Source organism: Poecile atricapillus, chromosome Z (assembly GCF_030490865.1).
Source record: "Poecile atricapillus isolate bPoeAtr1 chromosome Z, bPoeAtr1.hap1, whole genome shotgun sequence".
In the NCBI taxonomy this organism is placed as follows: Eukaryota; Metazoa; Chordata; class Aves; order Passeriformes; family Paridae; genus Poecile; species Poecile atricapillus.
Window position 1 is genome coordinate 30,090,048 of NC_081289.1, and position 15,329 is coordinate 30,105,376.

Here is a 15,329-nt window from a genome sequence, read left to right on the forward strand (position 1 = left end):
AAGAATTAAGGTGTAAAAATAACTTTTTTTTTTTTTTTTTTTGGCTAACAATTTGTATTAGAATGAGATTTTGAAATTCATTCATTACTGGGTTAACTTTCCTCCTTCTTCTTCAAAAATTAATAAAAGTTGCCACTGCAATTCAGTTGGCATGGACTACCCTGTGTAGCAAAATAATACAAATATATGAGAACTGACCATTGTTCCTAGTTCTGTCTGTCATAGAAAATTAGGATACTGATTGAAGCAAAGATCAGCATTTTTCCCTTATTGCTCAGATCAATATGTAAGCCACGGTGTTCGTAAGTCAACAACTATTCCTGATACTTTTCATCCCTTCCAGACTATAAAACAAAATAATACAGGTCAATGTTTAAATACATCTTTTGCCTACAAAATAAGGTAACACATTTATTACTGATAAATGTAATGCAAAAATTGAAACCTTGTCTTTTGATTGATTTAGTATTTGTTGTCTGCAAAAACCTTGGACCCATCCAGGCAAAAGTTAGTTTTTATTCTTTGTGGAATATCCTAAACTTAAAAATATTACAGTGAATTTTAAAGTAAAGTGAAGTAGAAATTGTCAATTTCTTGGTAATAAAGACAATAAATATTTTCAATGTGTATTAATATGTTCACTCAAGTTTAAAGTATAGTTGTGAATAACTCAATATGCACCTTCCTTAGCAAGTATTATTTTCATACAGCAGTTTAACAGTTGAGTAGGTACTTTGTATTAAAATAGCAGATTATCTTTTGGAATTTGTGAATGGGACATTCTTAAGACCATAAGATAAAAAAGTTTCTTTACAATATATCACTTGTTTTAACTTGAAAGTATTGTTTCTTTATGCACAGAGGCCTTCTTCAATGCGTTTATCACCAAGAGAGGAAGAAGATGATGATGCAGCTGAAAATACTTGTGGACCTTCTGGCTTATGGGAGGCTCTGACACCTTGTAATGGATGCAGGAACCTCGGATTTCCCATGCTTGCACAGGTATGTGATTTCCTTTTCATCGTAAAACTTAGTAACTATGGAAAAGCTGCTGAATCTCTGCCTTAGCCCTTAGAGTTATTTAAAGTCTTGCCTGATTCCCTTCAAAATTGCTACTTTCACTCTTCATTTGAATGTCAAAAGCTGGTTCCAAAATTAAATGTTGAGATTTGGTCATCCTGCTATAATACTTATTCATAACAGTTTAATATGGAGACTGATGTTTACTACCCCTGCTCTAGATAGATGCTGTGCTAGATAGCTTTCTTTTCCATCTGGAAAGAAATTTTGAAGTCACATAGTTTCCTTTGGGATAAGTACTCTATTTTTGACAAGCTACTAATTAATAAAATGACATCTCAGCTACTTTCTTTATAGAATTAATTGAGGACATCATGCATAACTCAACTGATGTAAGAATATAGCCTAAGACTTCTCATTGAAGATTATGTAATTTAAGGAAAAAAATCCTCAAATGTTTTCAAATGCTCATCGTAATACAGAAGAGAATAAATAGAAGTGGCTAATATATTTGGGTCTAAGTCCCAGCAACTCTCAGAGCAGATTAGTCTGCAGTATCTACCAAAGCATTCCAGCAGCTGTGTCCTGAACAAGTGATATTATATTGCTACAGAACAGGATGATGCTTATTGCTGCTTCTGGGTCTCCCTTGTTCTCTCCCCCCACTATAAATTAGCACTCTCGTTTCTGTAACATTTTTCCTGCACTTTTTGTTTTGTAGCATTGAATGAAGACCTGCCAAATTTCTGTTTAGAAGTGTCTGTTTTTTCAGTTGCATCCTTACTTGGCACTGCATTTAAATAGCTCTGTCAGATTCTTGTGTACCACACTGGAATTACATATCCTGTCTCACCACACTTCATACACTGTTGCTTTCATACCGTGACTGTACGTTTTATTCCCTTTAAGTCTCACGGGACTTGCACCTGTTAGAAGTCAATGCTGAAGCCTTCCCTGCAGTCAATGGAAACAGGATATGGCCACTCATGTGCTTGAATAACAATGAGCACTGCCCTGTCTCTTGATAAAGAGCCTTTATATTCCTTTCCCCTTTCAGTAGCTGTTTCCTACTTCATACTATCCATCATTTTAGACATTTGGCAAAGTGCAGAGCTGTTGGAATTATCCTGATTTACAATAGGAGTACTATAGTTACTAATTCTTCATTTTTAAGCATTTGTTTCAAAACATATTTCTTAAATGGAACTTTTCTTGTTTAAATATCACACATGGTTTAATTATTCTTAAACTTTCCTATGATGAACATACATGCCATTTCTGTTTCCTAATTTTAGAAAATATTTTTGTTTTCCTTGTTTCTTTTTTATGTAAGGTATACATAAAGGGTGCTATAAAATTGAGGGATGCCTTTGAAAAGTGGAATCAAGTGTGGTTGATTGGTATGTCTTTCCTATTTACAAAGAGAGATTAATTTCAACTGTAAAGTACGTTTTAAGATAGTGATTCCTGAATTAGTTTTATCCACTGTACTTAAATTTGAAGCTAAGACTTATGATATCACATACTTTTTGGTCTGAGAACAATAAGATTTTTAATTACGAGTACAAAAAAGAGTATGTTTATTATGCTTTCATTTATGATATGACATATTGCCTTTCTAGATTGTTTCTATCCATAAAAAATGATGACAGAGATAGTTTTGGTCTTTTGTTGATTTATTTTTATGGGAGAAAGGAAAGAAAGTAGGTAGTAAAAAAATCTCCAAACTAAAAACCAGTGACTTCGGTTTTTACAAATTATTGCCATCAATGTATGCAGTTTTTGAAGCTGTTAGCTAATCTGTTGGATCTTCTACATTTACTTCAGAATACAGCAGAGAACATCTTGTTCTTAGGCTTCAAAACACAAAGTATATATGGAAGTTTCTGGATTAAGAACAGCATCTGGAATCGATCTAACAAATTATATATTATGTGCAACAGCATGTTTTAGGTAAAAGTACAAAAATATGTTTCTGATACTCATGTCAATGCACAAACATATCAGAAAGTACAGACTTCATCATGAAAAAATAGTGAGATAAAGGTATTTGACATGATGTCTTAAAATTTGTACCCTCCTAAAGGTCCAGAAATAGGGAAAAGGGTCTATCAATTGCTCTTGAACACAAACTAGTTCATTTTTACAGTTCTCCTTTGTTTAAAAATAGATTTTACAATCATATAAATATATCGTGTTTGCACATCAAAGGTGAACAAACATAAAGATTGATTCTTGCTTTGTATACACAGTCAGAGGCACAATGATAACATGAAATTGAATTTTAGGTGAGATTATGACAATGTCCATCTGTGATCTAGTGAGCTAACAGTTTTCAATATGCTGAAGGAGAGGGCAGTAATTGCCTTGACAAGCTTGGTTTCTTTCCTGCAGATAGAGAAAAAAGCTTGTCTGGAGGTACTTTTAGCATGCAGCATGTCATTGCTGTCTCTACTGTGCTAGCAAGTGTTGTTTGAGGAAGGGCTATTATAGAAAGTTCTCTGTAAAATGTTATATCATTTAAAACCTTGCATAGCAGTAATACAGGTATTCTCAGAACAAGCAACTCTCTTTTACAGTCTCAGAAGTGGTGAAGTGCTGGAAGAGTTTTATGGAAAAATCTTCGTGCCTTGTAAGAATTTCAGGGGTTTAGAGTATGCAGCTGGATTTTTGGAGATTGAAATTTAGACATGTCTTCTTAAATTAGCAGAGAGTGTATTCCATTTGTAGGTTATGATTTAGGGTTAATCTGGGGCTGTTGCTTTGTTCTGGAGTTGATCTTTGGTTTAGGGCAGAAATTCAGTACCCACATACATATTCACATTTCCTTGAGAATAAAGCAGCATACTCTGAATGTAAATAATTCTATTTTCTTTTTCATGGATAGCATACCTTGAATATTTCTCTGCTAAGGGGCAAACAGGGCCTGATGTACAGAGGTAAATAGAGGGCAATCTGCAATGTCAGAGAGATGAGTGCTGCAGAATCCTATATGATCCCTCCAGTATTATCAGTTTAAAGCAAGCAGTTCGCACACCTTAATCATGACAGCCATACCAGCATATTTTTCTAATTATGATATAAAGTAATTTTGAGATAAGACCTGTTTAGCTCTGTCCCATTTAGGGTGCTGCTGGGTCAGCTTGGCTGAACTGTGTCTTGAATTGTATTGTATGTACAACTTAAAAATCCTGACAGTTATTCCACGTGTTTGACATGATGGCAGCCAGGAACACCTCATTTGTCTAACTGTTATAAAATGATGTCTGTAAAGAGAGCAGTGCAGTTGCTATGGAAAAATTGAACTTTGATTCAAAAGCCATAAGTATAAATCTTCATCTTTCCAGTTGCTGGGAAGCATGGCTCTTCACAAAAATATATGGAAAGTTTACATAAATATTTAAATGCTATGTTTCTAGCTTAGTGTCAAGTTTTCATCTTTTAAGAGGAAATGAACTTCTGAGAGACCTTGACATTTTCCTTTAAGACTAATGAATATTCTGCTTATATAACTCTAGGATTCCTAGAGGTAGGAACTCCAGCAACTTTATCATGGGTTCTCCTGTGGAAGAGAGACTTTCCCCACAAAATACCTTTTTATTTAGAGGGAGGGAAGAAAAAGTGGACGCCTAACTACATTTTTAGGGGATAAGAACTGTATGCAGTAGTTTCTTTATCAATATGGGCTATGGTGGGAATATTTAAAGTTTGGTGCATCTGTTAATGGGATTATGTATTTCATGTCTGCCTTCCAGAAGATCATTTTGTCTGTCTGTACTTCTTTTTGTAAATTTAAAAAAGTAATTCTTAATGGGAAGAAATATTGTATACTGTTTGTATTGTAGAAGCTAGTTAAAGTTGTTCTGTAAAAAGCCTGACATTGAATATTATGATGTTGCAATTATTTTTACATTTTCAAAGTTGGCTCAGGATACATGAGAGATGAATGGGGTAATTAAGTAAGGAAGTAACTCAATTTTCACATAGAGATCAAATCTGCTCCTAAAAAACCACTCTGTACTGATGCTCTCATGAGAGAGGCAGCATGGCTCTATGATGTCTCTTTCTGAAGAATTTAAATATTGGAAATTTTATTTGGCATTATTTGTTTTAATTTTAACATATTCTTTCAGTTTGAACTCCCTCCATTTTCAGTTACCTCAAAAATTTTCTCAGATTTTTAGCTCGGTGTGAATGTGTGAGTAATTTTTGAACTCCTAAGGTGCAGGGGAGGTAGTAGAGAAGAGGAAGTATTTCTCCTTTGTTTTTTAACAAAACAAAGAAAAAACCAAAGAACATGTTTCAATTGAACAATGATGGCCAAAATGTTTCAGCTTGGTTTTTCAATACATTAATAACTTTACCTTTCAGTGCATTCAGTGGGAGCACATTTCAAACTGGTAAAGCACATTTGGCTGATCTTAAAGTTTCTCCAAAATTAATAACAGAAAGTCTTGTGGCTTTACCTAATTTCTATCTTACAGGGAAGGAAACCTGTCTTCTTGTTTAGTGATGTTATAGACAAAGTAGAGAAAGTTTTGGCATAAAATATACCTTAGTATAGACAGCCAGAGTTAGATTTTTATATTATCTATAATATTTTCCTATAGTTTCTAACCTTCAGTGAAAAACATTTTTTTTTCTTCCTAATTTAGTGGATTAAATGATGAGTTTACTTAAATGGGAGTAACATGGAAAGCTCTACTACCCATAAAAAGTATTTCTGTTAAACTCTTGATTTGCAATGTTGTCTCTTTTGCAGTAAGCTTAAGTCTTATTAGTAATCTCAGGAACACACCACCCACACACTGAAGCAGCTATTGAAAAGTGCAATATGTATTCTGCCTAGAAAGAACCAGCAGGTGATGATTATACCCTGCTGAACAGTGATAAAAAATAAGTATATTGAAAAAATTGTGGCTTATTTTAGTGCTATGCTACATTTTCTGATGTGCTTTAAGGAATGAAGCTGAATATTTTATTCTTGCATATGGTATGTATTGCACATGTAGCTTCTAAATTTCCAGTGTAAATTTGCAGTTGCCTGTGTAAATTTGCAGGTGTCTTGTTGCAAATGCAGTTTTACTGCGCTAGTTGTGTAGTCTAGACACCACTACACAGGTGTGTAATATGGCCAGAGAAGTTAAAATCTGTTTATCCTTGGGGACTTTCAGAATTGACTGATCAAGCTCCTCATGTTTAAGCTCTGCTTCAACTGCAAGTTTAGACTAGATGATTTCCAGAGATCTATTTCATATCATTGCTAACACCAATGTTCTAGAAGTCTGTGTAAGGCTATGGGACCTCAGATGAGCTTATTTCTTAAAAAATTTAGGAACTGGCTCTGCAGTTTGTAAATTACTGTTTTTGAAAATTTGGCTATCCCTGTCCAGCACTGTGTAAATCTGATCACTGCTGGGATGTGTTGTCTCTTGGTGTGATCATGAAACAGCAAAATTAAATAGGATGGGAGAGAGAGGAGAGAGGTGTCAAACTGTACTGGAACTGTTGATGTATGCCAGAAATAATCTGAAATATTGACGATTGCAGTGGTTTACAAGATGAAATTTAATTTCTAGTAATGGCATTCAATTTCATGTAGAAATTACTGTTGAATTGAACACTGTCACATACCTAACTGAAACATGTCACAATGGTAATCTGGGAAGATCTTCCATAGTATAACTATACTACATTTTGTTCTTTTGTGGTTTGCAGCTTAGTGGTAACTAGAAGACACACTTTCATGGAATGTTTTTGCTTTCAGTGCTGCCTCTCAAATTATGGGAGAATGGAAAAAAAATCAATTTGAATTGCCCAAATAGGAAAAGCACATGACAATTAGTTTTGTACATGAAGGAGGTTCATGTCAACTGTTAAAAACTTCATGTTTGATCTTCATCTGCTTCATAACAGAAATATTAGAGCAGTATATTAGAACCTGAAAATTTATGTTGAACTTCCTGGTTATTCTGACCAAACTGGGCTACTGTTCAGTATTAACATTTCCTGGGGAAAAAAGCCATCATAGCTATATTGTATTTGTTTCTACCATAGTACCAGGAGGAAGAATTTACTTCTACACAAAAGTGCTTGTGTTGAGGAATCTGGAGTTAGATATCAGTTGAGTGGTGATATCTGGACATGGTGATTACTACATGTATCTGCTACACTGATTAGTCATGCAGTCGTGCTTTGTGTCAGGTTGTATTTCTCTGAAGGGCTGTTTAAAGGCTCTTGATGTTTTGGGACTTTTTTGAACATAAAATGCTCTTTTCTATTCTGTTTTGGTTTTTTTTAATGACGTTAAAATATATCTGAGAACCAAACTAATATTGGAACTGTGATCTTTTTTTTTTTTTTAACTTCAGGTTTTATAGTACAGAAAATCATGGCTTTGTAGAGGGAGTCTGTGAAAGTCTGTAAAATTTGTAGACCTGATTTCTTTCTGAAGAAAACAGCTGACTGACAGCTGGACTTTTAAAAACAACAACTCTGTAGTATCTAACTGTGAATCCTCTCTTGCCGTGCGAGAAGAATTGCATGCCTTGAGTTTAAAGTCATGTCTGGTGGCAGGATTTCACTGAAAACCTTTAATGCTGGTATCCATTATACAGAGTCTTAAAATGAGATAGATCCCGAATCAACAAATTTATTAAATATAAGCATTAATGTGCTCAATCTCATTTGGGTTTTCAATAGAAATGGAACTTTATAAACAGATACCTTATATTTTAACCAAAATTCAGAACTAGTCTAAGATTTAGAGTTTCTTAAATCCCCAAACTGATTGTTATGATTTTTTACACTACTAGCAACCTGTAATTAAGAAGAACTAGTGAACTGGATGTAAAATATAATGAAACTGAAGTTGAGAAAGGCTGTAGCTGTTCCTTCAGTAAAAGGGGGAGATAGCTTTTTTTAAAAAGAAACACGTTGTAAATACATCTCTGGATAAACCAAATAATCCACCAGGCATTTTGCCAGCTTTTCTAGATAAAAGTTGTAAGTGTGAAGACTTTGAGGTAAATTAATAAATTGACGGTATCAAGCAAACCATATTATTTTTGGAGGTGCTGTAATTTTATAGCATCCTAGTTTTTGTTTCACAATATTTTCTACTGTGAAGAAGAGATAAAATAAAATCTTTAGGCAAGGTTCAGTCCTGTTATATCGACCTGATTTTGAATTTAGCAAAATTAAATCTATAACTGTCAGACAATGTTTTAGCCAATGGTCTAAGTACTTACAAACCACTAGTTTTGTACCTAATTAGCTTTTATGATTAGCAGACACTACATACAGGTAAGCAGTTCTATGTACATATGATGCTTTTTTTAGTAAACTGTAGTAATATATATATAGGCAGGTGATTAAATTCTCCCTTATTCAGATTGGTTTATAGAGTTAGTGTTTTTGCATTGTGAAAAATAAATATTGACAGCAGAAAGTTCCTTCAGAAACCCATCTGGATGTTTTAGCTCCTGGTATCATTAAGAAGGTGTCCACATCTCTGAAGATGTTCCACTGATTGCTATTTATTGTTGAGCAGGGAGCCAATGCGAGCCAGCCAGTGTGAGATAGGAAGTAGAGGGATGTTTTTGATGACATGCCTAGTTTCTGAGCTGGTGTGCAAATTAAACACAAGGGCACTTAGGGTATGCAGCTGACAAAGCAGACTTTCCTTCACTCCTTTCTACCTGCTTCCAAAGTGGACAGACTGAGTGTATCTTTTTTTAAATCTCTTTTGAATGCAATAATATTCTATTGTAAGGTTCATGAGCAATTTTTGTGCTGCCTCTTAAGGATAGCAATCTTAACATCTTTCTCCCACAGTTATTTCTCATCAGGACCGTAAGATCAAAGAACTGTACACACTCCACAGTTTGGATTTTTAGTGGCTAGAATCTAATTTTCTGACCCAGAGAGACCCACAACCAAGGGTTTCCTGTTGTCTGGTTTTAGGTGGTTTCATGTGACATCCAGGCATTCCAAGTAGCAAATTTCTTTTACTTACCAACACTGTTTTCTCATCATGAAAATATGAAAGTTTGAGTTTGCAAATTACTTGAGTGTTTTTTAACTTTTAGCATTTACATTGCTATTTTGAAGATGAGTTATTATTTGATGAAATATAAGAAAATAATTGAATTAGAATTTAGAGCAATAGAATCATTAGGGAAAACAGTTTTTTTGGTGAGAACTTTTTACCATCTTGCTTTTGGGAAACACTGATACAGTAGTTTGTTTGTATATGAAGGAATTAACAGCATTAACAGAGAATACCTGTAATAAAAGTATTCCTTACAGCTAGTGTGACTGCAAATCTGAGGCAAGACCCCTTAATTCTTTTTAAATAGGCAGATGATTCTGTGGTAGCTGTTTCAAAACTGGAGTCTTGCAGTGACTCTATAGAAATTTTTTTAAGTCCAAATTTTATTGAAACTGTGATTTAGATTCCCTTACAATCTTTATTCACTACATTTTATTTGATCTTCACATTCTGTTTCCATTTCACAATAGCTAGGGCTGAGAATTTGCAATGAATAAGTAGATTATCATACCACAGATATCATCATAGTAACAATTAAAACAGTAGAGCTTTGACATAAAACAGTGGGATTACTTATTAAAAAGCCATACAGAAGTAACATTATTACTATATATAATATAGTAATATGTATATCTCTCTCTATATATATCTATATATCTATATATATATATAAATTATTAGTAGCAGAATGGTTTTCCTTCAGTAATGAGTATTGAATTAAGGAATTATGTTCACGTATTGTCCTTATATTTCCATCTTAGCTACTGAAGTTCACCATGGCCACAACAGCCCTCATAAAATTGCCAAGAATATAGGCAGTATGAGGAGATAGCACTGAGCAATGGAGCTTTTTGTACCCATAAAACTACAAATCCATGAATGTTATGTATGACACGAATGTATGAATGTTAGTGAGCTTTGGCGCAAGTTTGGCCAGGAAACAGCAGAGTTCATTAGTTCCCACTCAGAACTACGTTCTAAACTATGGTGTGAAATAGAAGATTACTGTATTATTTAAGAATATAGGAGATACAGGTGCTGTTCTCTTAACTTGTGTTTACTGCTAATGTGCATATTTCCTATGTTGTCATGGAATAATTTGTTTTACTGTTTTTAAACACCACTTCTAGCTTACAGCATGAATTTATTTTCCCTCCAACTGTTTTTAACTGTTAGGCTTAATTTTCACATTGCTGAAATATCTGCAAAGTTTATTTGGTACTATTTAATTAGGAAGTATTAACTTTTACAAACTTTGCATGCTGCTGGGATCTTCAAAGAACAATTTCAAACTTTTTCTGTTAATTTGGTAGTTCACTTTTCGCTTCAGTTATGTAACAAATAAAAGTATGATTCACAACAAAGTTTTTTCATTTTGATAATACAGCTCTCTGTACTTTAGTATTTTGGAAAACATTTTCTTGTTCTTTTTGTTTTACTGTGGGAGCATATGCAGGAGAGATTTCTTCTAAGACAGTCTTAGTTCATGCTCTTGCAATAATAACTTTTATACCGAACACACTTAAATTTTTATTTCTTCAGTGTCAGAAACTTTTAAACATGGAAGATTGTCTTTCCTGAAATAGCAAATATTTGTCCCTTCTATCAAATCTATTGTATATAGTATCAATTAATTTGTTTCTATTGTGCAAATTTTTCAGAGTATTTACTTGACTTCATAACAAGATGCATGGGCAGATACAGAATATTTTCAAAAAAGCTTTAGGTTGTTTGTAATAGAAAGTGGATTAACACATTTTGGTGATTTACTTAAGTGCATTCAGTTCTTCTCTCCCCTTCACAGCAACACATACATTTTTCATTTAGTGGCACTGTTGTTGATAGAAATTAAGCTATAAAATGTGAGAAATGTGAGGCTGCTTAACAAAGAGTAGTGTGTTAATACTTTTCTGCATTTGCTGTCAAATAGTGACTTCGGTGTAATGTTTCTCAATATTGAACATTTTCCATGGTTTCTGCCCTTAAAATGTGAGGAATTAGTCTTCGATTTGCTGCTTCAATTGGACCTGTGTGTGCATGTTTAAAACCAAGGCATTAGAGCATAAGCATCTTGCAGTATTGTTCCTTGATACTTGCAGTATTGTTTCTTTGGAGCTTGGGTTTCAGCTCATTTTATTTTTTTTAATAAAATAACCTTTATTTTAAAGAGGCATTTCCCCATGGCTTGAAATTCAAACAAGACACAATTTCTTTTAACATCTTTCATGAAAACAATGGGAAAAAAGGGAGGATATTTAAACTGGAAATTCCTTTCTAGTTTATAATTGTATTTTTTTCAGCTAAACTAAGAATCATTTATTAAAACAGTTATTATATTGTGCTACATTGCCATACACAACCATTAACATTTGCATAAACCAGATTATGTACACTTTTAATATATTCTTTGTCACAGTGAGTTATTTATTAGAGGAAGCATCTGCTCTTTTTAATGGCCTGAGTGTTGAATGCATGGGAAAGCATGTAACATGACTACAACAATCTAGCTTCATTTGAAATGCTGAATATCTGCCAGTTAGAATTATGAAAACACTGCATAAAGTATAGTGACATGTTTCTGCTGCTGAGGTTAGCGCTGCATTCATTATGCTCACAATTTACCCGTGTCTTCACACATTTATAGTTTAGGCTATATTAGTGAGTTTTTGTGTTGTAAGGCATTGTAGGAACCTTTAGCTTTATGGGATTTATGTCTGTAGAGTTTTAGTATGAACTTTTAAATTTGAAACATGGATATATGAAAATATACATTGGAAAAAGAGAAAATAAACCTATATTTGGGGTGTTATATAAATAATGCTCATTTTTTTTTCATACATAAAGTTTGAAAAAACAAATCTAAATTTTGAATGGTTTCTGAAAAACTAAACATCATATTTACATTTCTAACTGAATAAATAGGACAACAACTCTAGCATGCTTTTTAAAATTTATGTTTTTCTCAACTCTGTGGAAGGCTTACTGAAACTTAAAAAGGCTGCTTCAGGTGCTGAAGGGAAATAATTATTTCAGTTAACTCTGCACATATATTATTACTACAACAGCAAACCCACAATTTCAGATATTTGGTGAAAGGGTAAAGGACCATACTCTTAAAATCCGTGCTAGAAATACTTTGTGCAGACCAGAGTAGATCCCCCAGTGTCATTACCCTTAAATGAGATTATTGGTGATTTTCCAGATTCTATAATATATCATGAAACTTATTATATGTTCTATGACGAATTACACATTCAAGTGTTTCTAGCTGACATAATAATGAACATTTATGATAGTTTGACTCATGAAAAATTATTTTAATTGTACGATACTATGAAACTTTGGTTAAATTATTTGTAATAGATAAATGTGCTTTTACTAGCCATAAATCATAGTAATACTCCTGGTATCTTTGACTGGAAAGGCAGTCAAAATAAATATTTCATCATCTACTTGGGGTTTTTGGTTATTGTGACATAGGAAATACTTTTAGTTGTTTTTGCTCAGTTCATTATTGTGGCAGACTTGTGCAACACTGTTCAGGTTCAAGCATTTCCCTTTCTACTTTGCTGCATGTCAGAAAACTGTTCTAATTATCTTTAGTCACTGCTCAGGACTTCTTTCTTGCTTGTGTTCTTGATTCCTCTCAGCAACCTTCAGTTGTTTATCATCAATATTTCAGTGTGAAGTCCAACAAGGTTATACATCAGTCTGTTTACAAATGTCAAGAAGTATGTTTGATACAAATACACTCAGACTAGATGTAAGGAAAATATATTTTCTTTGCAATGAGGATGGTGAAACCCTGGAACAGTTTGCTCAGGAAGGAGGTAGATGCCCCATCCCCTGAAACATTCAAGGTCAGGGTCTCTGAGCAACCTGGTCTAGTTTAAGATACCCCTCCCCACAGCAAGGGGTTGACCTTTAAAGGTACCTTCCAACCCAAACCATTCCATAATTCTATGATTCTATGACATAAATGCAATGTTCATTGCTCACTCTTAGGATAATCAGGAGCTTTGGGTTGATGAAGCATATAAGATCAATAACTCCAGATTTTCATCAATGAAGTATCATAGTACCCTTCTAAGGAACATCTGGGCAGAACTGGGCATACTTTGATGGAATGGCAGCCACCTGGATTCTGGATGCTGGTCCTCTGGCCTTCAGCAGGCCAGGGGAGACATCACAATACCCTAGTGGATATAGGATAGTGGATAGTGGATCTCAAGGGGTATGTCAGAATGTAATAGCTGTTCTTCACTATCTGTATAAATGAAAAAGATATTTCTAAAGGTGGCAGATATATTGCATTCTTCCTTTCTATGTTTCCAAGGTTATTTCTACTTTGAGAGTCATGTGTGACCCCAGTGTGTTTTCCCATGGTCCAGGGAAGTAATAAAGTTTCGAGTGACCTGATTTTTATAGGAAAGGATATTGACAGATTAAGTACAAATTCTATCTTCTTGTCAGAATGTCAGTTCAGATTAGGTGCCTTATGAGCCTCTATCATTCTATTCATAGCTTGTACGAACACAAATTTGCATATGCTGCTTATATCTCAGCCCTTAAGCATACGTCATTCAGTTTGATTCTGAAAAGGAGGGCAAGACTATACAAAAAGAAGCAAGAGAAGCTAGAAACCTGGCAAAAATGTGGAAAAAAGATCTAATTCTAAAAACATCATATTGTTCTTGAAGATTTAGTCATGTTACACCACATTGTTTCACAATTGTGTATAACCCTTTGCAATGGCCAAAAGTAGATATTTTAGGAACATTTTCATTTCCACTGATTAACAATCTCTTACCCCTGTGCAGGTTTCAAACAGTGTATTATAGGTATTATAGCTTCAGATGTGTGCTCAGAGGAGACCCAGCTGACTGCAGGCCTATGAATAAGGGCCACAGTGTGTCCCTGGCATGTGCTTTGCAACCTCAGTGTCACATTACTCTTCCTTTCTACAAGACGAAAAAATCTAATTTATATTTATCAGTATAGGCAACTGTTCTCCAGTGATTTCCCACTAAAATTACTCACTCACTCTCAATACTGTTGTTTTTTTTAAATTTCTATTGTGTATGTATTTTTTTTCCTTTCCACAAAGAATACTTCTTTTAATGTACTACCAGACCAACACATTCTTGTTATGAAGTTATAATTTCAAATAAGGACAAATTCTGTCCTGATGTTGGTGGTCAGTTATATGTCTCATGTTCAGCAATTTGGGATGGTTAACAGAAATTTGAGATTGAATATTCTGTATTTTTAAAACAAAAATTAGCCTCATTTTGATTTCAGGACTAAAGATAAAGGAAAAGTATTTTAGGAGGCTTTATTATGCCGTTGATAGTAACTTGGACGTGTAGAATTACTGTAGTTACTTGTTATTGCAGTTGGTCAAGAGCTTTCAATCTTAGAAAAAAACAAAATCACATGGCTTCATGCTGATACTTACAGACAATCTTACAACATCTGCTAACACTTAAGTTAAAGTTGGTGAATTAGTTTAAATTTTAGAAATTTCTAGAAATGCTCAGTACCAGCAAAATGGAGAACATTTTACAGCAACCAGAAGACTATACAATGCTTCTCTCCAGCAATGAGAATTTTTCTTTTTTCTTTTTACTACATATGTACTTTTTAACAAGGTTTATCATCTTCACTTAATGGTTGATAGAATTCCAGGTTTTCTAAAGTATTAACAATTCTTTTTTGGCTCTAACTCATTTAACTTCTGCTGGACATACTATTATTACATTTTATTTATTAGAGAGATATTTAGAAAGAATTTAATTGTCAGTAGTTTACATTCAAACCACTTTCTGAGTAGCCCCATCATTTTTATTTATTCTTCTCTGATGTTTATATTCATGCAATGTTAATTACAGAATGTTAAATAGCAGTCATAAAATCAAATTGAATGTTAACAGCAATTAGGAAAGGAGTAGAATACAGAAAAAGGAACATCATTATGTCAGTATGACTACTTGGTGAACCCTCATCCTGAATGAGGAATTCTGAGAAAATGTGATTCCTGTCACAGCACTGAAGGCTGAGAGGATGAAGGGTCAAAATCCCAGAACAGCTGGGTGAGTAGGTTAGTATTTCTCATTCCCTGAAGGAGAGGACATGGGAAGTGCATATGCCGGTGAAATCACAAGGAGAGGATAAGTAAAGAACAGCCCTTTATTGCCATCTAAAGTATAAAACAGCCATGTCAAACTTGGTGAGATAGCTAAAAACTAAACGGGGG

The 15,329-nt window shown here is 33.9% G+C and overlaps 1 protein-coding gene across 3 annotated transcripts in view; it reads left to right on the forward strand.

The window, feature by feature from the left end:
- The window catches only part of LOC131573653 (ankyrin repeat and sterile alpha motif domain-containing protein 1B-like), a 409,781-nt gene that overhangs the window by 98,756 nt on the left and 295,696 nt on the right, over positions 1–15,329 (forward strand). For all 3 annotated transcript variants that reach the window (XM_058827806.1, XM_058827807.1, XM_058827808.1), the window contains one exon: positions 862–1,002. In XM_058827806.1, the coding sequence (XP_058683789.1) occupies positions 862–1,002 (141 nt within the window). The remainder of the gene's footprint in view (positions 1–861; positions 1,003–15,329) is intronic.